The sequence below is a fragment of the Nomascus leucogenys genome, chromosome 5, assembly GCF_006542625.1.
Source record: "Nomascus leucogenys isolate Asia chromosome 5, Asia_NLE_v1, whole genome shotgun sequence".
Lineage (NCBI taxonomy): Eukaryota > Metazoa > Chordata > Mammalia > Primates > Hylobatidae > Nomascus > Nomascus leucogenys.
The window spans coordinates 105,143,214-105,165,919 of record NC_044385.1 but is presented as its reverse complement, the minus strand read 5'-3'; the positions used below and the strand labels follow the sequence as shown (position 1 = coordinate 105,165,919).

The following is a 22,706-nucleotide window of genomic DNA, read 5'->3' as shown; positions in this document are numbered from 1 at the left end:
AAAAAAGAAAAAGGTTTTTTTTTTAAATTAAAAAGGAGGATTAAATAATTGTTTTGAGATAATTATCCTTGGCTACAAGGATCGATAACAAGAGTGACACCAGTCTCAGATTGGACAGGCAGCTGCTAGGCAGACAACCTTGCAGAAGTATTTTTTTGTGTGTAAGATTGCAATGCCCTTTGTGCAAGGTTGTGGTTTTTGCAGTCTTTTGTGATAGTTCTTGTTGTCAGGCATTCATGCATGACAACTCTCCCTTCACGGCCTTCCCTGACTCCATTTGTCAGGGTTTTAACACAAATAACTCCCATTTTGATTCTGACAACTTTCACAGATCTTTATTAGTACAGATAATATTAATACATATACAATGAAAAATCATATAATCCTGAATCATATAATGACCTCCACAGATGGTGAACAGGCATTTGACAAAATTCAACAACTACTTATTATTAAAAAAAATTTAATGAAATATAAATCCATTGATATTTCCTTAAAATGAAAATTATACCTATCCCTGACCAAAAGTTAGCATCATAATTATGATCAAACTTTACAAGCATTTCTTATTAAAGCCAGGGACAAGACAAGTCTGCCAACTCTCATCGCTATAATTATTATTGTACTCTAGCTACTGAAAAAATAAATAATACAAGAGAATTAAATTTGAGGTACAAAATTGGAAAGAATTTAAAACTATGACTATTAGTATTACTATTAGTACATAGAAAATCCAAGATAAGGATAGAAAAATTCATTAGGGTAGTGAGGTAGAAAATAAAGAGCTTTCTTATATACATATTACAATATAATATGTAATTTTAAAAATCCAATTTATAATAGCAACAAAAAAGATAAAACTAAAAAGAATGCAATATATGTATACAAACAACTGTAAATTACCTCTGAAAGACATTAAAAAATAGAAAAGAATTAGTATTATATATATACATTTTTACAAATTTTATTTAAAATACTAATAAAAAGCAGTAACAAATATCAACTTTGTTTTCAGTACATAGTTTGATCCTAAAACTCATATGGAAAAATAAACAGTCAAATAGCCAGGAAAGCTCTGAAAAGGAAGAGCAATGAAGAAGGCCCAGAATTACAGAGCAATAAAACAAATTGTATAAGCACCAATGATTACAGTAAAAACTACAGAAATAGAATCAGAAGCATAAGAAAATTTACTATTTGACATAGGTGGTACTGGAACATTTTGGTAACCATTTGGAAAAACAGAATTGGATCCTTAACTCACACTGTACTTTATTTGTGAATAAAGTCCACATCTAAATATTTCAATGAAAATTTAATAAAACATGAAAATACTAGAAGAAAACATGGGAGAGTTCTTTATAATATGGGGGTGGGGATGGCTTTTCTATGACCCCAAATCTAAAAGGCATTAAACAAAATTGATAAATTTGGCTATGTATATATGAAAACTTCTGCATGTCAAATAAAAAACATAAGACAAATGACTTAACAAAGTGGCAACACATATCACAAAGGGCTAATCTCCCTACCCAATAAAAGCCTTCTACAAATTAACAAGGAAAGGATCCCAAAAGTGAGCAAAAACTATGAGCAGAAAGTTAACAGAAAGGAAATACAAATGGCTTTGACACATTCAAAAGATGTTCAACTCACTCATAATAAGAATAGTACATTATACTTAGAGGACACATTTTTCATCTATCAGACTGGCAAACATCAAAAGTTAGATAAGACTCAGTTGGCAATATTGTGAGGAAATAGACATATTGCTCCTGAGGGAGTATAAGTAGCTATAATTTTCATAGTAAGTAATTTGGCAATATCCATCATTATTACAAATGCTTATGTCCTTTTACCTAGCAATCCCACTTTTGGGACTTTATCCTTCAGACACATAGACTTCACATGTAGAAAATGGCAAATATATACAAGTTCATTATTGGAGAATTTTCTGTAATTGAAAATGGAAACAACTCAAAAAATTTATTAAGTGGGAATAGGTCAATTATTATATATTCTTACGATTTGTCTGCTATACACTACACATGCCTAAAAAAAGGAGTAAGGCCTCTACTATAGACTTATGCGAATGTTTCCAATATATATCAGTAAAAAGAGCAGGATACAGAATAGTGTGTATGATGCTATTTTTGCATAAGAAAAATTTGATTAGAATAAGATTTTATGTTCATATATGTCTGTACATTCATAAAGAAATTCTGAAAGGATACATAAGAAACTAATAATGGGCCAGATGTGGTGGCTCACGCCTGTAATCCCAGCACTTTGGGAGGCCAAGGCGGGTGTATCACTTGAGGTCAGGAGTTTGAGACCAGCCTGGCTAACATGGTGAAACCCAATTTCTACTAAAAATACAAAAAATTAGCTGGGCGTGGTGACGCACACCTGTTATCCCAGCTACTCCGGAGGCTGAGGCAGGAGAATTGCTTGAACCAAGAGATGGAGGCTGCAGTGAACCTAAATTGCACCATTGCACTCCAGCTTGAGCAACAAGAGCAAAATTCTGTCTCAAAAAAGAAAAAAAGAAAAAAAAAAGAAACTAATAATGGCATTTATCTGTGTCTTTGGAAGGGCTGAGAATTGAGTGAATGGGAATGTATTTAAATTATATGTTTAATTTCATGTGTAAGAAATTTGAAGCGTGTCATATTTGTCTTTTTTATCTGTTGTGTTTTATGCTTGTAGCTGGAAGATTTCCATTTTAGTTTACTCTAGAAATCTTTGTTACAAACTTTTTTTTTTTTTTTTTAGTAAAGGCTATTAGCAAAGTAAATTGAACAGCTGAGTGCAGATGAGTGCAGTGGCTCACACATGTAACCCCAACTCAGGAGACTGAGGTGGGAGGATTGTTTGAAGCCAGGAGTTTGAGACTAGTCTGGGCAACATAGCAAGACCCTGTCTCTACAAAAAATTTTTAAAATTAGCCAGGCATAGTGGAATACATCTGTAGTCCTAGCTGCTTGGAAAGCTAAGGCAGGAGGATTGCTTTACCCCAGGAGTTTGAGGTTGCAGTGAGCTATGATCACATCACTGTACTCCAGCCTGGGTGACAGAGCAACACTCTTGTCTCTAAAAAGATTATAATAAAAGAAAAAGAAAAAAAGAAAAATAACTTGAAATTATGTAATTTTAATTGACACTTGTACATGAAATATCATTAATATCTTTTTATTTAGAATGGATTTATTTCAACCGAAAGTATGAAGTTTTTTGTTTACTAATACATTTTTATTATTTAAATAACAACTACATTATTTTTCAGAATCCAGTAGCTTTTTTTTTTCCTTTTTCTTGGTACTCATTGGTTATAACACAGTAGCTTTAAAAGGCAAATTTTCTTCAGTAAGTTGAAAATAATAAAAAAGTATGAGCTCCCTCTGCTGGCTCTGAAGTGGCATATCAAGGTACATTTTGTTTATTCGGAAACTGGCACATGGTACATGCTATTAACGCAATTTGTTAATATTAGGGAGAATAATTTTAAACTGTGTTTTCCATAATTTTATAAAAGTTAAATTATGCTAATGTGCCACTAATATTGGCAAGTAAGATTAGCATTTCAATATAAATGTTAAAGTTGTATTCATTATGTGCCTGAGCTATTTGGTATATCCCTATATAGTACCATATAAGTGTGTTGAACAGGAAAAGTTTCTGCGTGCACCACAATAGGTACAGGAGGATTTGTTTTAAAATTTATTATGACTTTTGAATTGCAGTAATCATAAAACCTATGTTGTGTTAGTATATTAATATTTAGTTCATTAAAAATACCATAGTTTTTGTTGTTGTTTTGAGACAGAGCCCAACTAGAGTGCAGAATCACCCGGGTTTAGACGATTCTCATGCCTCAGCCTCCGGAGTAGCTGGGATTACAGGTATGCTCCATGACACCCAGCTAATTATTTTGTATTTTTTATTAGAGACGGAGTTTTACCATGTTGGCCAGGCTGGTCTCAAACTCCTGGCCTCAAATGATCTGCCCACCTCGACCTTCCAAAGTGTTGGGATTACAGGCATGAGCTTCTGCACCTGGCCCATATGCATAGTTTGAAGCTAGGAGAAATAGAAAATATTTGCATAGTAAGCAGTGACATATCATTCTGAGTATAAATTTTTTTGTCATGACACATAATCTCTGATGCATTGATTTATGATGTACTTTGCAAAATTTCAAGATACTTTTATTTTTATCATTTGTTTTTATCTTCCAGATCATTGATCTGTGTCTCAGTGGTAATCACCTCATCTTTCTATTTATCTACTAAATTCTTTAACTTTTTGTGTTGTACTTAAATCTGCTTAAGGATGCCTTTTAAAAAATTCAAATTTTCATCTCTCTTTTACAAGTTTTACTTTCCCCTTGTTTCTTCTGACTGATATTCCTCTCTCAAATTGCTGTCTCTTACATAAGATGTTATTTTTCTTGGTTGGCTCATAAGCTAAATTCTGATTGTTGAAATACTGGGAATTCCACATGTGGTGGAAGGCAAAGGTGTTTCTAGTCAGGGGTGCACTGAAGCCAGTTGTCACTAGCTCATGAGAGCTGATTATTAATTTTTCAAGAATTCTTCAAGCTAGTTGTTAAAGACAGATTTTATTAAAGCTGACATATAAAACATTACTTATATTAAAAACCAACACAATTTTCAAAATCATTTCCTAATTATTTAACTTCAGTTTATTATTATTTATGCTCCTCAGGTAATTTACACCGACTGCATCTGTATGGTAAAAATATAGTATAATGGGGTGCTGCTGTGAATCTCCTTCCAATTCTGCGTTCTGTGATATCATAGTGGTAACTTGAAATCCACCATGGTGGGGACATGTACACAATAACTGGCGAATGCTACAAGGCTGGGCTTTTTCAGTTTTGTTGATTGCCTGGACATAAAAAAGTAATACAGAAAATGTTACCGATACAAGCATTTGGGAAAAATAAACTAAAACCTTTTGTGAAAAACAATAGGTTTTATGGAATTTACAATAAATAATACTGTATATTTTCTTATTTATAAATTCTGTGCTACACATTCTTCATATCAGTAAAACTTAGAACATATATATGTATCCATACATTTTGTATTCTAGAAAGCCACTGGTTGAATAACCAGCACACTACGTGAATCTCTACCCACAAAAGTAGTATAGGTGGGCAAGGAGTCAATTCTCTGTGAGACTCGTGGGGGAGTCACTGACTTAGTACATCAAGAGTAGTGCTGTGATTTTAAAGTATGTCCACAAATTCTTTGATACATCTCCTATCTAAAGACAGGCCCTGATTTTCCTCCCCATGAATGTGAGCTGTACCTAACGACTAATGAATGTGGTGGAAGTAACCCTGTTAGACTTCCAAGGCTAATTCACAAAAGACAGTGTGGGCTCTGTCTTATGCTCTTTTAGACTGCTTAGTTTGGGGAAAGCCAGTGGCCATGCCATGAGGACACTTGAACATCTATGAAGAGGCCCCACATGGTGTGGATGAGGACTCCTGCAACGGCCATTTTGGACCTAGATTCTCCTGCCCCAGACAGGGCTTCAAATGACTGGGGTCCCAGCAGACATCTTGACTGCAACTTCACAGGAGACTCTGGAGCCCGAACCTCTCAACTAAGCAGCTCCTACAATCATAACACACAGAAACTGTGATGTAATGAACGTTTGTTGCTTTAAGTAAGCCCCTAAGGTTTGGAGTAATTCATTAGATGGCAACAGATAACTAATATAAGCAGGGAAGACTCATTACCCCCAATAAACTTCTTGGACTTTTGGGAGTCAATGAAATCTAAGACTCTCTCATATGGTGCTATACCAACTTTGTTGAAGGGAGGGTATCTTCCCAGAGATCTGTGAAAACCAAACTATTCAGGATTAAGAGGTTCAGAAGCCACCAATACCACTGTTCTTCACTTGTTTGCTTAGTCCATGGGGGAGCAAGTTGTGGACCAACTTCCCATAGAAGAGTCCCCAACACAGGTCAAGGTCCCACCTTCTCCTACCTTCCTATAGGCCTTGGCAAGGATTTGGCTCAAGGGAGGCAAATGTCTTAGAGATGGAAGAGAGGGAAAGGGAGTTATGGCTAAGTTGCCATTTTTCAAGAATCTCCTGTATTTTATACACACACACACACACACACACACACGAGACAGTAATCTTATATTATTGCCAAAAAAAAAAACAAAGTCACTAAAATTAGATGAAAAGGTTTTAAAGACATCCATTATTTGAGAAAATGAAAGAACAACAAATCTCATGTAATAATTTCTTTCCTTTTCAGTTTAAATATTTTTCATGAAAAAGCACAAATAAAGGCCAACATTTCTCATATTCATGCCTTTGGGCCATCTATAAACCTTTTAAAACTTTCTCCTAGCTTAAAATTAATGGCAAAATATACTAAAAAAAGGAGGAGGACCAACAGCCTTGTGCATTTTGCCTCTCATACCTATCAAATCATAATTACCAAAATGTCCAAGGCCGTTTGTATCTATTATTTGTATCCTTTATTACAGACATTCCGTTTTAAATTTTTTGTTGATATATTCATATATTTATAGTCCAAATATTGAGGAAATGAACTAATGCATAAATAATAATGTGATTTAATATCACTATTTTGTGGTTAGCTTTTTTATTTTAGCATTTTATTTCAGTCTATTTTTAATTAAATAGCTATTGCATTCTGTCAATTAACAAAGCCTGAATTAAATAGCTATCACATTCTGTCAATTAACAAAGCCTGAATTGAATCTGTCCCTGGATCTTACAGCAGGTGACTTATTTCTTCTATTACCTTTCCAGCTGACTTTGGAAAAGTCCTTGCACACGTCCAGATCCCAATTTTGTCATCTGTAAATGTGAAGATACTGAATTAGGTTATTCTTAAACTCCTATTCAGTTTCTATACTTTTAAACAGTTATTGAATAAAATACTAATCATATAAAAATCATTTTTTTTGTATAAAAGGATACAAAAAAATAAAAACTGAATTCTTATCTGAAACAGATTAAAACCTACTTGGCAAAAAAAATTCATATAAAGAAGTAGCTGATCAGTTAAGTATTGGAAGAGGTCACAAGAAGGAGAAGGGAGTAGAGGCTGTAGGGGTTAGGGAAACTCAGAGGAAATAGAACACGGTGTGAATCTAAAGAATCTTAAATTGATGGAAAAACCCATGCAAGACCTTATAAGATCATTATTGCTTTTTCAGCTCCCAGAAAGTCTTATATAATGATAATTTGCACTAGGTTTGTTTTGATGTTTTGCATACTTGTATGTTTGTTTGTGATTTGAATTTGTCTTTCAAACATACAGCTCTCCATCTCATATAAATTAATATCTACCTTCTGAAAAATTACATGCAAAAAGTTATTAGTTTATTGAAGAAAAAATTAGAATCTGGTTCTTGTTAAAGTATTATCTTTATTAAAGTCACAACTTTTAGCATGCCAAGTGATCTCCCAACTTCTATTTGTAATAAATCCCTCTTCCTTACTCAAAGTGATAGGCATACACTTAAGCAAAGTCAATTAGATTCTCTATTTTGATAATTTGTATCTCAACACCCAGGGTAGGTGATTGTTACTGAGTCAGCTGAATGCAGGGGCATTCTATAGAGAAAGTCCATGACTGAACAAGTTTTAGCAGCTCTGATTCCTAGAGATTTGATGGTTGCTGGTGCCTTGGAAGTCTATTCAGCATTTCCTTTGATGCAGTGAGTTAATTTCATTTTTTAAAAAAGAATTTCTTCTTATATAAGTAAATCGACGATGGATATTGGTTGAATGAATGTAACTACAAGCTGTGTTATAAGAAAAATATATGTCAATGGACGTCACGAGCCTGTGTGTGTGTTAGGCATTGTATCAATGTTCACTACCCCAAGCTTAGTGGCTTAAAAACATTTATTACTTCTCACCATTCTGTGAGTTGCTGGGGAGTTCTTTTGGTTTGCACTAGCTGTGCAAGTTGGTTGGTTTAGGATGGTCTCACTCACATGCCTGGTGGTTGTCAGGCTGGATCTTACTGGGACCTCATCACATGGCAGCCTCAGCATTCAAGCACTTTTCAAGTTGTTTCTTGCATTACATTTATTTTTATCTCATCATATTTACCTTAATATCACTAGCAAAGCAAATCACTTGGACAAATCCAGAATCAGTGTGGGAGGACACTACTCAAAGCCCTGAATATGGGAAGCGTGAACAAACTGTGAGAGACGACATTACTGTAGAAATTTACCAGGTGTTTGGAAATATGAGTAGAGATGGCTTTTGGCCTCCTCTACTTTTCTAGCTCCTTAAAATGCAAAACAAACAAAAACACTGAGATGGAGATGGCGTTTAGCCTTCTCTACCTTTCTAGCTCCTTAAAATGCAAAACATACAAAAACCTTGGGCCGGGCGCGGTGGCTCACACCTGTAATCCCAGCACTTTGGGAGGCCGAGGCGGGCGGATCACGGGGTCAGAAGATCGAGACCATCCTGGCTAACACGGTGAAACCCCGTCTCTACTAAAAATACAAAAAATTAGCCGGGCGGGTTGGCGGACGCCTATAGTCCCAGCTACTTCGGGAGGCTGAGGCAGGAGAATGGCGTGAACCCGGGAGGCGGAGCTTGCAGTGAGCCGAGATGGCGCCACCGCACTCCAGCCTGGGCGACAGAGCGAGACTGCCTCAGGAAAAACAAACAAACAAACAAACAAAAACCCTGTAATTCTTTTTTTTAAAACTAGTTCATTTTTTCCTCTTTCTATGGGAGATTTAAAATATCAAAGAAAGCCCATTAAAAAAAAAAAAAAACAGCCTTTCTTGTGGACTAATGTTTCACTTCATGGCACCTTAAGAGTCAGACAAGTGTCAATCAACATTTCAAAAATGGTAATTATAATGTAGGAAAAAAGTGATAAATGACTGTTTAAAAATGTATCATCTATTCTATGTTAGATTTGGGGAATAAAACAGTGGGTGAAAAAAAGCTTTTGCCTTCAAGGAACCTAATCTTTTAACAATACAACGTGATGTAATTGTAACAGGGATAAACCCTGTGAACACTCAGCCCAGTCAGGGAAGGTTTCCTGGAGAAAGTGACTTTTAAGGTAAGTCCTGGAGTTAGATGAAGGATAGGGTTGGGCATGGTAAATGTTCTAAACCGAAGGGGCTCTTTGTGCGAAGAGTACAATGACGGACAACATGGCTTGTTTGTAGAAATAGATTAAGGAATTTACAGGCTCTATGCACCAAAATATTATAGTGCTCTCCCACTTGAAATTCAAAATAAAATAATGTTAACTATAAAACAACATGTAGGGAAGTCTTTCTGATTTTTCCCATGTTCTCATCATTTAAAAAATAATAAATACTCTAAAAATATATTCATACCCGTGTTGATGATTTATTCAGCATATACCAGTTCATCTATTGCATAATGCGGTACTGTTCTGGATTCTGCAGATACATGGTATGGCACCATTGTAGAATGTAAAAAGTGGAGAATGGGAGAAGCTGAAGAGCTAGGCAGGTGTCAATTAATGAAAGATGTAAGAAAGCATGTGGTTAAGGATGTGGTGTTGATTACTGACCTGAGTTCAACCTCTGCCATTGACTCATTCTATAAACTTGGGCAACGTGAAGCTTAATTTCCTCAGCTGTAAACTGGGAATGCTAAATTGTGAGAATAAATAAATGTAAAGCATTTAGAACAGTGCTTAATACCATAAAACGCAGTTAATTTCAATTAAGTATTACAATTAATAAATTTGTACTTTAGCCTGGGATATGGGGAGCCAATAAGGGTTTACATGATCAGAGGGGGCTTTAATGGATTTCTTTGGCTGCAGTGTATCATCTGGGTTGAATGACAATGAGTAGATTCTAGGTATGCTTAGGAAGAAGACTCAATAGATATTCATTGGGATATTAATTGGATAGTGGTAAAAGGAGAAGGATGATACCTAGATTTTCGACTTAAGCAATTGGATGATGGTGGCTTTCTATGAGTTATATATCACAGGAAAGAGGCAAAATTGGTTAGTGAAGATAATGAGTTTAGTTTTAGAGACTGATTAGAGATGCCTAGAAGACATCCAAGTAATGACCTTTGGGAAACATCAGCATGGATATAGGAGTTGAAATAGTAAAAATAGATAAGATGGGTTGGGGATCATGTTTAGATTGAAAAAAGGACCAACAGGAATTCCAAGGCACATCCATATGAAGTGTGGTTGAAGTTCAAGAAGGATACATTAGAGTGTTCAGAAAAATCGGGGGAAAAAACCCAAGAAGATTGTGATACAATAAAAATAGTAGGGAAAAAAGTGTTTCAAGAAAAAAACACGTGAACAATGTTGTCAAATGTTATATTTAATCAAATAACACAAGACTAAATGTGGATATTACATTTAGTCAATGTCAGTGAAAAGCAAGTCACTGATAACCTTGGCAAGAAGTGTTTTGGTAAAATGATAGAGACAGAAGCTAGTTCATACTGAACTGGAGTGATGTGAGGAGAGGAAGCTGGGACAATGAGTACAAACAACTCTTGCTTGCGTTTAAAGAGAAAAGGAAAGAATGGTGGCTGAAAGCAGATCTTCAAATGATAGAGCTGAATAGTTGTTTTTTTAACAACTTTGAAAAGATCAACACCATTAATACTCTAGTTCAAACTTCCAACATCTCAAGTGGACCCTTACAATATTCTCCTAATTGTTTCCTTCTTCTACCACTCCCCATTGTATCTTTCTTGGCTACCCCCACCTCAGCCCCATACATTCTCCATACAAATCTAATTACAGCCTTCCCTTACTCATGTAAGCCAGTTGTAGAAGGCTTTTCCTTGAACTAGAATGGGTATACCTCTTAATAGTCTCTGGTGAGAGAGATCAGAGAAGCTATGGGGCCTCACACTGCTGATGAGTGTTCATCTCTATCCAGTAATTCATCTGCTGGTAAATGTTTATTCTTACTTAATAATTCACAAAAGGAAGGGTGGTGGCCCCCACTTTGCTCTCAGTACTGGCTGGTCTCCCTGCAGGTACTCTTCCCTCCCTGGGTCCTACTACACCTGAGCTTCCCAAACTGAACAAACGCCAATGATGTTTTCAGCAGTAGTTTCATAGAAGCATTCTAAAACATACCAAAGCAGTACAGAGTAAGAGGACTAAGAGTTACTCTATTAATACACTGAGCTCTTTATTTCTCCCCTTTATTTCACGTAAGGAGAGAAAAAAGTTCTTACATTTTAGGAAAGCACTGTCCAATAAAAATATAATGTGAGCTGCATATGTAATTTTAAGTTTTCTAGGGGCCACACTTTTAAATAAAAAATAATAATAAAAAGGTGAGGGCCAGGCACAGTGGCTCATGCCTGTAATCCTAGCACTTTGAGAGGCCAAGGCGGGCAGATCACTTAAGGACAAGAGTTCAAAACTAGCCTGGCCAACATGGTGAAACCCTGTCTCTACTAAAAATACAAAAAAATTAGATAGGTGTGGTGGCAGGCGCCTGTAATCCCAGCTACTCAGGAGGCTGAGGCAGGAGAAATCACTTGAACCTGGGAGGCAGAGGTTGCAGTGAGCAGAGATCGCGCCACTGCACTCCAGCCTGGGCAACAGAGTGAGACTCTGTCTCAAAAAAAAAAACGTGAAATTAATTTTATTAATATACTTTACTTAGTATATTAATAGGCCAATATATCCAAATATTCTTTCAATGTGCAATTAATGTAAAAATTAAGATATTTTACTTTTTTGTTGTTGAGGAGCAAGTGAAAAACATTGTTCACATTTTTTCTAAGGCTTTGAAATTTGGTGCACATTTTATACTTACTGCACACCACAATTCTAAATAGCCACAAGAACTCAACAGCCACACATTGGTAGTGGCTATGGTATGTGGCAGTGTAGTTTGTTCTATCCCTATGTTTACTATTCATTTGCTAAGACAACAGTTTGTGATGGATGCTGCTTCCACAGCCAGAAATTGGTCCAGCCGACGCTGTTAAGGGAGTCAACTCTTTCTTCTGGGAAGGAAGGTCAAATCCTGTGTGAGCTTTGGCAGTTACATGAAATGCAGGCTTTGAGCTCATTCCTAAATTCTAGTTTACCTTGTATGGTAGATTATATTATAAACTCACTTATGTTTGCTGCTCCTCCTTGCTCCAGCCTATTTTGAATCAGGCTTGGTCACATGACTTGCTCTGGTCAATGAAACGTGGAAAGAAGTGATGTTCACTTCTGTGAGCAGAAATTGTAGGAGACAATACACGGTTTGTCATAATCTCTTTTGTGTCCACCATTATGACTGACAACATCCCAAACACACAGAGGCTGCTCCATCAGCCTGGGACCTGGAGGACCACGTGAGGTAGAGGTGCAGCTAACCTGTAATGGACATGCAGAATTTGAGAAATGAACCCTTGTTGTTCATTACTGCAGCCAAACCTAGCCTGTTCCTAACTTATGCACTATTGTTTGTGGGTGATGTAGATTGTTTTTTCTCTTTGTTGTCTGGAGGAATGGGATAGTGCAGCTTTAAAACTTTAGAGAGTGTGTCCTAAGGGCATTTCATTATGCCTAATGTTTGTTATTGCAATGTTATTGGTTGTTTTCCTGGCTTAAGTTCTGGCCCCCAATAAAAATGGCTTCAAATTTCAAAAGCCCTAATTAAGGTTCTACATCATTACCTTTTTAACAGTTTTGTCCTAAGGCTACTAAGGAACTAAGAACAATATGTAAAGGTGAATTTTCTTCAAAAGATTATCTGTGCCTTCCCACACTTCAATTAATAAGCAAATAAGATTTCTTTTCTGATTTTTTCCCCGATTTTCGGCTTGAAAGACAGAGATACCTCTACAATAAATATTCGTTGAAAAAAAAAGGAATGAAATGAAATGATATGATAGTAGCTTTCTAGGTGGGATTATATGCATATAAGCATGTATATACCTATGTATGAAATCCATGGTGGAAGTCTGTGAATCTGCTTTCTCTTGGACAGGTTTTAAGTATTTATTCTTATAATAACTAACAAATGCCATTTGTAGTGTGACAGGTGTAGTGTGACAGGTGAGTGAACCCAAGGATTCTTGACTCTGTCTGAGCTGACAGACTGTCACCTAGGTTACAGGTTTTATTCTCCAATTCATTCATTCAACAAGAGAACCTGCCATGTGCTATCAACTTCTCTAAGCACAAGAGATACATTTGCAGAAAAGACAGGCGAAATCTCTGCTTTCCTGGAACTTCCATTGTAGCCAGTCTATTAGGCCTTCCCAGAGATCTTTTTGTTTTCTGGCTTTCTCTTCCTTAACAGATTTTTTTAAAAGGTTTTTTATTATGGAAAATTTCAATATGTAAGAGCTGAAAGAATTATATCCATCCCCATCATCCAGTTTCAACCACAATCAACTCATGGCCAATCTTATTTCATTGATACTCTACTCTCTCCCCTTATTCCATTTCAAATCATTTTGATAGCACAGGTATCACATCACTTCACTAACATGATTTTTAATAATATTACATACATGTTTTTCCTCTAAGGACACTTACCTGTCCTCATTTGATAGTCTGTATGGGAGACTTTGTGAGTGTCTGCATGTGTGTGCATATGAACATGCAATATATGTATATATGTATATATACCTTTGTACTGTGATGATTATTACCCACCATAACCATATCCATAAACAGTTCCACAGCACCTATGGAGATGGAGTCATAATTAATCACGGGTATAAACAGTGCCCACTGAAGAGTTGGTGATTGCCTCTCAAAGCTTTTTAGCTAGGTGTGGTGGCTCATGCCTGTAATCCCAGCACTTTGAGAGGCTGATCACTTGAGCTCAAGAGATCAGCCTGGGCAACATGGTAAAACCCCATCTACCAAAAATACAAAAAGAAAATTAGCCAGGCGTGGGTGGCATGTGCCTGTGGTCCCAGTTACTCAGGAGGCTGAGGTGAGAGGATCACTTGAGCCCAGGAGGCAGAGGTTGTAGTGAGCTGAGATTATGCCACTGTACTCTAGCCTGGGTGACACAGAGAGACTCCATCACACACACATAAAAACAAAAAAAGCTTTTGGTTTTTTTGAGACAGGGTCTCAGTCTGTTTCCCAGGCTGGAGTGCAGTGGTGTGATCTTGGCTTGCTGCAACCTTTGCCTCCTGTGTTCAAGTGATTCTCCTGCCTCAGCCTCCCGAGTAGCTGGGATTACAGGTGTGTGAAACTGTGCTTGGCTAATTTTTGTATTATAATAGAGACATGGTTTTGCCATGTTGGACAGGCTGGTCTCAAACTCCTGACCTCAGGTGATCCACCCGTCAGCCTCCCAAAGTGCTGGGATTACAGGCGTGAGCCACTGCGGTCGGCCTTAAAAAAGCTTTTTATGCCAGAAGTGCTCTGGTTCAATTTAGGGGGATATGATAGTATGTTTTCTTTTTGTTTTTGTTTTTTCTTTTGAGATGGAGTCTTGCCCTGTTGCCCTGTTGCTCAGGCTGGAGTACAGTGGCGCAATCTTGGTTCACTGCAACCTCTGCCTCCTGGGTTCAAGTGATTCTCTTGCCTCAGCCTTCCTTCCAAGTAGCTGGGATTATAGGAACCCACCACCATGTCCAGCTAATTTTTGTATGTTTAGTAGAGATGGGTTTCACCATGTAAGCCAGGCTGGTCTCGAACTCCTGACCTCAAGTGATCTGCCGCCTTCAGCCTCCCAAAGTGCTGGGATTACAGGTGTGAGCCACTGTGCCTGGCCTGGGATACGATACCATGTATGTCTTCTGATCCCAGTTTACAACATCAGTAATTGCTCAAGTGTTTCCTCTTGAATTACCTATGGATATCACAAAAGTGTTACTTTTCTTTGCAAGTCATCAGTGTCTTAACACAGATAAGAAAACCATATTCCCTTTATTAACATGACCTTGATCTTCTAGGAAAATAAAAACCCTTGAATTATTATATTAGAGTACGATGTGCTTCCTGTTTTTATTTTAAAATTCCCAAATTTAATCAGGTTCTTTCTTAAAAGAACTATGCGTTGGTGTGTTCATATTTTAAATTTATCCTGCCACACCAAAAACCTTTCAGTGGCTTCACATCATTATTTTAAATAAAATCCAGTTCCAAAATCTTAACATGAAATTTTTTTACCTCTAACTTGACTGACAGCCATTCCCCATGTCCCCAATTTGATACCCTCCCACCACTCTGTCCTTAAGATCCTGACTCTTCTTTACCTCAGGAACATCCTACAAGCTATTATGTGTGCTGGAATGTTCTTGTTTCTACTTTTACTCATTATTCACTTTTCTTAACCATTTAAATTTCATATCCTTAGAGAAACCATGCTTGAGCCTTTACAGTCTAAATTGCTAAAATGGTTCATAGTTTCCTCTTTCATAATACTTATAATTTTATTATTAACTATGATTTTTAAAATGTACAAAAATAGAATGAATCAGATGATTAAATTTGTGTTACGGTGTTCTCTGGGAAGTGGATGCTGAGATGGGGTTAAAAGTGCAAAAAGTTTACTGGAGAGTAGCACCTGTGAAATGGAAAGGGGGAAAGCAGAATTGGGTGGGAGAGCCATTAGATTACCATGCAGGTCTGACAATACTTCTGCCATCCCAATATCAAGCAGGTCCTTATCCCTTGCTCAGACTTGAGCTGGGGATGGGCATGGGGGAGAGGGTTTGCCCTGAGAATAGTGTAACTTCAACTTGAAAGCTGAGGTGAACCTAGAAAGAGTTAACAACTGGAGGCTGTGTCAGGTAACTAAGATCCTTGCAGTCGGGCAGTGAGTCCTTTCTTGAAGGGAGATCTGAGCTGCACACCTCTGTGACTGCTATACATTGTAGGATGTCAATTCAATCCAAATTAATCCATAACTTCAATGAAGAATTTTTTGTTTACAGTTCAACAATCTTGTTCTATGTATTTGGAAAACTAAAGATTCACATTTACTTATGTATTTATTTATTTAGACGTAGTTTCACTCTGTTGCCAAAGCTGGAGTACAGTGGCTCAATCTCGGCTCACTGACAACTCCACTTCCCAGGTTCAAGCGATTCTCCCACCTCAGCCTCTGGGCTGGGTACTACAGGTGTGTGCAAACACACTTGGCTAATTTTTGTATTTTTAGTAGAGATGGGGTTTCACCATGTTGGCCAGGCCGGTCTTGAACTCCTGACCTCAAGTGATCCACCTGCCTCGGCCTCCCAAAGTGCTGGGGTTATAGATGTGAGCCACTGTGCCAGACCAAGATTCATATTTAGCCAAGCTAAATTTGAAAAAGAGCAAAGAAGAGGGATTTGCCTTATTATATATTAAGATATTCTATAATACAATAGTAAATAAAAGCAACATGGTACTGGAGTAGTCACAGACAAATTGACCAATTGAAAAATAGGTCTGAAGCAGAACACAAATGAAAACAGAAAGATATAAGTGGCATCAAAAATCAAACAGGAAGTAGGCTAGGCACGGTGGCTCACACCTGTAACCCCAACACTTTAGGAAGCCGAGGCGGGCCGATCACTTGAAGCCAGGAGTTCAAGAATAGCATGGCCGACATGGTGAAACCCCATCTCTAATTAGATGGGCATGGTGGTGCATGCCTATAGTCCCAGCTACTTGGGAGGCTGAGGCAGAATTGCTTGAACCTGGGAGGCAGAGGTTGCAGTGAGCCAAGATTGCGCCACTGCACTCCAGCCTGAGAGATGGTGCGAGACTCTGTCCCAGGAAAAAAAAAAAAAGAAAAAAAATCAACAGGAAAGAATAAACTGAGTGAGTAGACTTACAGAAAAAAAATGGCCTAGATCCTCACTTTACACCACAAACAGGGATGTATTACAGAGAGAATAAAGACTTAAGTGTGATTCTAAGTAGAGTAATGGACTGCAAAAGAAATAGAAGAAAATACAGAATCTCTTTGTGATCTGGAAATGCAGACTGTTTTTAAACAAGACTTCAAAAGCACTATTGAGAGTAGTAAGACTGTATTCAACTAGAGGAGAGAGCTAGAAAAACCTGAGGAGGAGTTCAGCACACTATAGAGAATATACCTGGGATCAGTGCAGCTAAAAGATGAAGGCAACTTATGGTAATAAACCATAAAGAAATATAGATCTGTTAGAGGGCGTATCACTCCTATCTAAAATATTTTCTCCTGCCTCTGCTTCCTTCCTATTTAAAATGAAGCATGTGTCTTCAATAAACATTTTCTGAGTTTCAGACACTGAGTTAAGTGCAGGATGTAGAAAGAGGAATAAACTTGAGCCCAGTCCTTAAAAGAGCTCATAAGGTCGAGAAAGATGAGAAAACTAAATAAAATGTTTTATTTTTATCTGTCCTCACAATCTCTTCACAGTAAATGTTTTACTCCTCACAGTAAATGTTTTAACTCCTGTTCTACAGGTAGGGAGCTAGACCTTTGTCCAGGGTATCATTGAGGTACTGACATTTGAGCAATAAGGAAAATCATTCTGGCAAAAGGAACAGTGCTAATAAAGTCACATGGCCTTGAAAGAACATGGTGTATTGGAAAACGTTAAGCAGGTAACCTAATACTGGACATTCCAAAATGTACATGTTACTGAATAGAGAAAGTAGTCTATGGCAGCTGTTTAGTCTTCTCTTAGAATTGATGATTACATCAGCTAATTGTCACCTTTGAAGGCAGGGCCGAAGAAGATGAAGCACGGATAAATGAAAGATAAATGTTAATGGTTAAGGAAGAGAAGCATTCTAGGAAGCAAAAATAACTCACCGTGAAGTGATTATAAGCACTGTACCATAAATTTAGAGGAGGAAGATATTGCTATCAGCTACAGTGGCCGGGAAAGGTTTCATGGAAGTGGTACGGCTTCCTTTGGTCATTCAAAAAATATAGTTGATCCTTATTACTTGCAGATTCTGTATTTGTGAGTTTGCCTACATGCTAAAATTTATTTGCGATGCCCAAATCAATACTTGGAATGCTTTTGCAGTCATTTGTCGACATGAACGGAGGCAAAAAATTTGAGTCACCTGATGCACATGTTCCCAGCTTTGGTGAAACAAGGGGATGCTCTGCCTTCCTGTTTTAGCTCTCACACTGGAAACAAGTGTCCTTTTCATGGTCTATTAGTGCCATATTTTTGTGTCTTTAGATGGCTTTTTGTGATTTCACTGTGTAGTGATGAGGCTATCTAGGTCCCTAAGTGCCAGAAGGCTCTTCTTTCTTTTTAAAGAGAAAATACATAAACCAGGTAAGCATGAGTTATAGTGCTACTGGCTATGAGTTCAATGTTAATGAATCAACTATATTAAATAAGGTGCCTTAAAAATTTTTTTTTTCCTACATAAGGTGCCTTTAAAAAGAAACACACATAACACAAGGTATTTATGGGCTGGTTGACAAACATTTGATAAGAGGCTTGAAGGAACCTAATCCTGCATTTCTCCTAGGAGCAATGGTTCCATATTCACTAATTCAGCATTTGTGGCTTTTTTACAGAACCACCGTGAATAATTAGCTGTATATATTAGCAGCTGTTCTTGAAGCGGGGGATTCAAAGCTATAATCCACTAAAGAACAAATAATCACATACTTGCAAAAATAAAGCTATGAGTGCTGTAAAAGAAGCAATCACAGGCTGGTGTCAGAAAATCTCAGAGGGACTCTTGCTTTAGAGAAGGGAGGTCAAAGATGGATTTCCAAAGGCGATGCTGTATGCACTGCATTTTGACACATAAGTAGGAATCTATTAAATGAAAGGTAGAGAAACACATTTTGCAATGGCTCAATTTAGTGAGAGGACACACTTCTGTGGAGACAAACGTTTACTCCATCTTGAATGCTAATTTGTCATGTTGCCTTCTGATTAGCCCCAGCCTTGTGATTATTACTTTATTTACGTCCTTAGTTTAAGAACAAAGCAACTCTGATGTTATCACACAAATTACAGGCTATGATGTATATAGCATTCTTGCCTGTCTGGAGGGTTGCCTTTAAATGTCTCTATAGAGTACGTACACCCTTTCCTTATGGCATGTAAGTACTGGTCTGGGGAGTAATAGGGCAGAGATATACCTGTCTTGCTGCCACTGAAGACCATGCTTCTGTCTGTAAGTTACCCCAACAAAACACTCTTTACTGACCAAACTGGATTTGTCTGCTTTGTTCATTTGATTTCTCCTTTGATGTTTGGGGGGCACTTTGCATAAAGGGCCTTTTCATGGAACAACTTATTTTAAGGAACTCAAAATAGTTTAGGATGGCTGGAGCAAAGACTGAAAGGCACTGAAAGGAGTTCCTAGGCAAAAAGGAAGGTGTCTGATTTATGAAAGTCCCTTTATAGGATGTTAAATAATGTGTTTTATTCTAAAGATAATGTGGAAGTTGAAGATTTTAAGCAAGAAAGTGACATGATTAGATCCAAATTTTAGAATTATTGCTCTTAAAGGCAATGATGATGAAGGCAACTGAAGATGAACTGAGATGGAGGTCAGCATAAAAGGCAAAGATATTAAAAGGCTTTTGCTATTATTTAGGAAGAATAAAAGACTTTAAATAAGACAGTGACAGTGGTATGAGAAATGGATGGGCAAAGTTTGAGCAGTCAGGGAAAGAAGTAGAAGCGTTTTCTGTGGAAAATAAAGTGAACAAATGTCTGGAGAAAGGGAGGGTGAGCAAATCAGTTTATCTGGGGTATACAGTATTTGACAGAAGCTTTGGAAGGCTGAAGTGGAGAGCCAGAGTCATAGAATAGCTGGTGATAAGGTTGAAAATATTGGTGGCGTCAGCCTGTGGCAAGGCTACAACAAACAGACTAAACAAATATAATTTTAACTTTTGGCAATATTAAATTTATAAACAATTTTTATTGTAAAATACATATAAAACCTACCGTTTTCATTAAGTATATGGTCCACTGCATTAAGTACATTCATATTGTGCAACCCACACAACACCACTCATCTCCAGAATCTAAATCATCCTAAACTGAAACCCTATTATCCACTGAAATATAACTCATTTCCCCTTCTCCTGGGCACCCTCTCTACCCCTGCTCTTGCTACCATTCCACCTTCTGTCTCTAGGAGTTTTGACTATTCTAGATACTTAATGTAAGTGGAATCATATTTGTCCTTTCATGTCTGGTTTATTTCACTTAGCTAAATCACTTTAATCAACACCCTGGTTATTCAGTAGCTACAAATTAGAATACAAATTCAGATTCTAATTTGTATTCTACTCTATATGCTGTATTTTAAAACAAATGTCTTGCTTTGTAGTTCATAATCTTTTCACCTAATCCTTAAAGACACTTCACTCTAGCAAATTATAAATTCAGAGTTCCTAAGAACAATTTAGCCTATCGGTGTCTCTCATAAAGAGCTTTTATTGATCTACTTACTGAAAATGTCTTCAGATTGCGAATATTGTCATTCCATTACAGTTCATGGAACGTAGACCCTTTGTAAAATTCCACCTAGTATCTAAATAGAACTCAAGCAGGAATCAAACTTACTTAATCACCCAGGAAAATAGTTTATTTATTTGGGTTGCTAATATGAAGACTCTCTCTTTTGATACTATATAATTTCCCGATCTGAGATAGGGCTGAATTTGCTCTAAATAAAGAGAATTTTAAAAATAACAAAACTTATCTTTAGTTGGGGGAAAGCGCAGGCTGGAAACTACCTGAGAGACGTGAAGGTTCTCTCACCTTTCCCTTGGGGCATCCCTTAGTCATTAGGGCTCTACCAGCAAGTCGAGTACTATTGGACAAGACACTAATCCTCTGGCGGTCTCATTGGGCTCCATTAGACCAGCCTGTGTTTACACACCTCGTTCACATCACAGCATACACAGAATATGGTACTGGTAAGGCACTTAGGTAAATTGAGGAGGTAGCGCGCTCTGCACCTGGAACCTACTGGCCACCTGGTGTCGCGCACGCGGGTGTGTACGCTCTCAAAGAGCGATCCATCCGGCAGGACCGTTCCAGTTGACAGGCCACGGCCGTCTTACCGGGGACGAGCTAGGGTTCCCGCTGTTTCTGAAGTCAGCGGTCTTTTCCTCCTTGCAAGAAATAAGGTCTTTATATCATAAAGGTAAGCAAAGAATAAAAAGGCACAAAGGCCGCAAGCAACGCACACACGCAAAAATCGAACTACAGCACTCGACCCGCGCATTCTCTGCCGACCTTACGTCTCTTCCCAGCAGGCTCCGGGAGCCACCGCGAGACTTCTTTAATTCTCGCGAGATTTATCGGCAGCCATCTTCTTGGGGGTGCTGGGAGCCGGGAAGACCCCCTGAATCGTTCCCATTGAGCTGCCCTTCGCCTTCGCTTTCTTTACTTTTGCCTTTTCGACGTAGCCAACAAGCACCTGGTCCCGAGGCTGAGAGAAGGCCCGGGTCTAAGCGCGTGTCGCGCTTCCGGTCTGGGTAGATTTGTTGGGGAAGAGGGAAGGGGGAGGGCCCGGGCAAACCGTTGCTGTTTCAGCCCGGGCCGGGGTCCGGGGACGGAGAGCTCCTGGCACCCAGTGCACTTGTGCCCTGCGGCGGTCCCTGCAGAGCTGTTCGCCGATCGGGGCCCGCGGGAACCTGCCACCGGCGCCTCCCACCGCGGCCCACGCGGGCGGCGCGCGGAGGAGGGGGCGGGGGCAGCGGCGGCTGTTGCGGCCGCGACCTGGGCGGGCGGAGGAGTGTGACGGGCCTTAGGGCCGCTGTGGATGGTTTCTAAAATGATCATTGAAAACTTCGAGGCACTCAAGTCCTGGCTCAGCAAGACTCTCGAGCCCATGTGAGTATCCGGGGGATATCTCTTTGCAGGGATGGCAGTGGGAGATAGGCGGACCCAGAGATCTGTGCAGTTTCCCCAGGTGCTTGCGGTGGAGGCCGAAGCGGTGAACGGAGGTCCCAGGGCTCTGTGGCTTCTCCTTCTCGTCCACCTCGCTTCCAGGTTCAGGATACCCCCGAGAGCCTGAGTCGAGCTTGATTTTATTGCTGAGCTGGTCTCGTTTTCCCGTTATATATAGACCGACTCCAACCCCCACCCTCAATATTTTCCGGGGGCCTCAAAATCGGTTTATTTTAGTGAAACCGACTGTGTTTTACTTCCTACAGACTATTTTACCTTGTTTTTCTAAATGAAATAGCCTTTATTAGGGATTCGGGCAGTTCTAGCTTAAATCACTCACGTTTCACCTAAATATAATTCCTGAAAGCAAGGCCACGTCTCCCATGTGCTGTCTGGCTCATCTGCACCTCTCTTCACTGATTGAAGATGTAACAGGTGCTGAGGTGGCCAGTAAAATTCCCCTTTCCCGCCTACACGTTCGTTAGCTTGGAGAGGAGGAAGAAAATTGAATCTTCATCCATATGGAATATTTAGCAGTTTTAAGTGGGATGCTATAGATAGATTTTATGTCGGGGGCTGCGGTTAGAGTGCTGTAATAGTCTTAGATTGGAAAATTTAAGGAGTGTTTTGACGACTTAGTAATACAAAATATAATATGGACCAAAGTGCTTTATCAGAATTGTTGATTTACAATAATGCAATGGGGAAAATTCACTTATTTAATAAAGTTATTAGGTACCTACTATATACTACGGGAGGCTTTGGGGATAGAGCTTTTAAATTCTAAAATCGACAAGACAAATAAATCCAGATATTAATAGAGCTGTGATTAT

General features: G+C 38.4%; 1 protein-coding gene and 1 long non-coding RNA gene across 19 annotated transcripts in view; one reads left to right on the top strand and one right to left on the bottom strand.

Moving 5' to 3' along the window:
* Positions 1-4,213: 4,213 nt before the first annotated feature.
* On the bottom strand, positions 4,214-21,209 carry LOC100587563. The gene is made up of 6 exons (XR_178324.3): positions 21,042-21,209; positions 14,627-14,852; positions 12,160-12,406; positions 9,608-9,689; positions 6,821-6,876; positions 4,214-5,648 (listed from the first exon to the last, which is right to left on the bottom strand). It is a non-coding gene; the product is annotated as an uncharacterized LOC100587563 (long non-coding RNA).
* Positions 21,201-22,706, top strand: part of RBM26 (RNA binding motif protein 26) — an 87,536-nt gene continuing 86,030 nt past the window's right edge. For 13 of the 18 annotated variants that reach the window (XM_030813547.1, XM_030813538.1, XM_030813536.1 and 10 more), the window contains exon 1: positions 21,201-21,816. In XM_030813547.1, coding sequence (XP_030669407.1) covers positions 21,746-21,816 — 71 coding nt within the window. In that variant the 5' untranslated portion in view covers positions 21,201-21,745. The remainder of the gene's footprint in view (positions 21,817-22,706) is intronic. The other 5 variants (XM_030813548.1, XM_030813539.1, XM_030813546.1 and 2 more) reach the window with 3 other exon arrangements.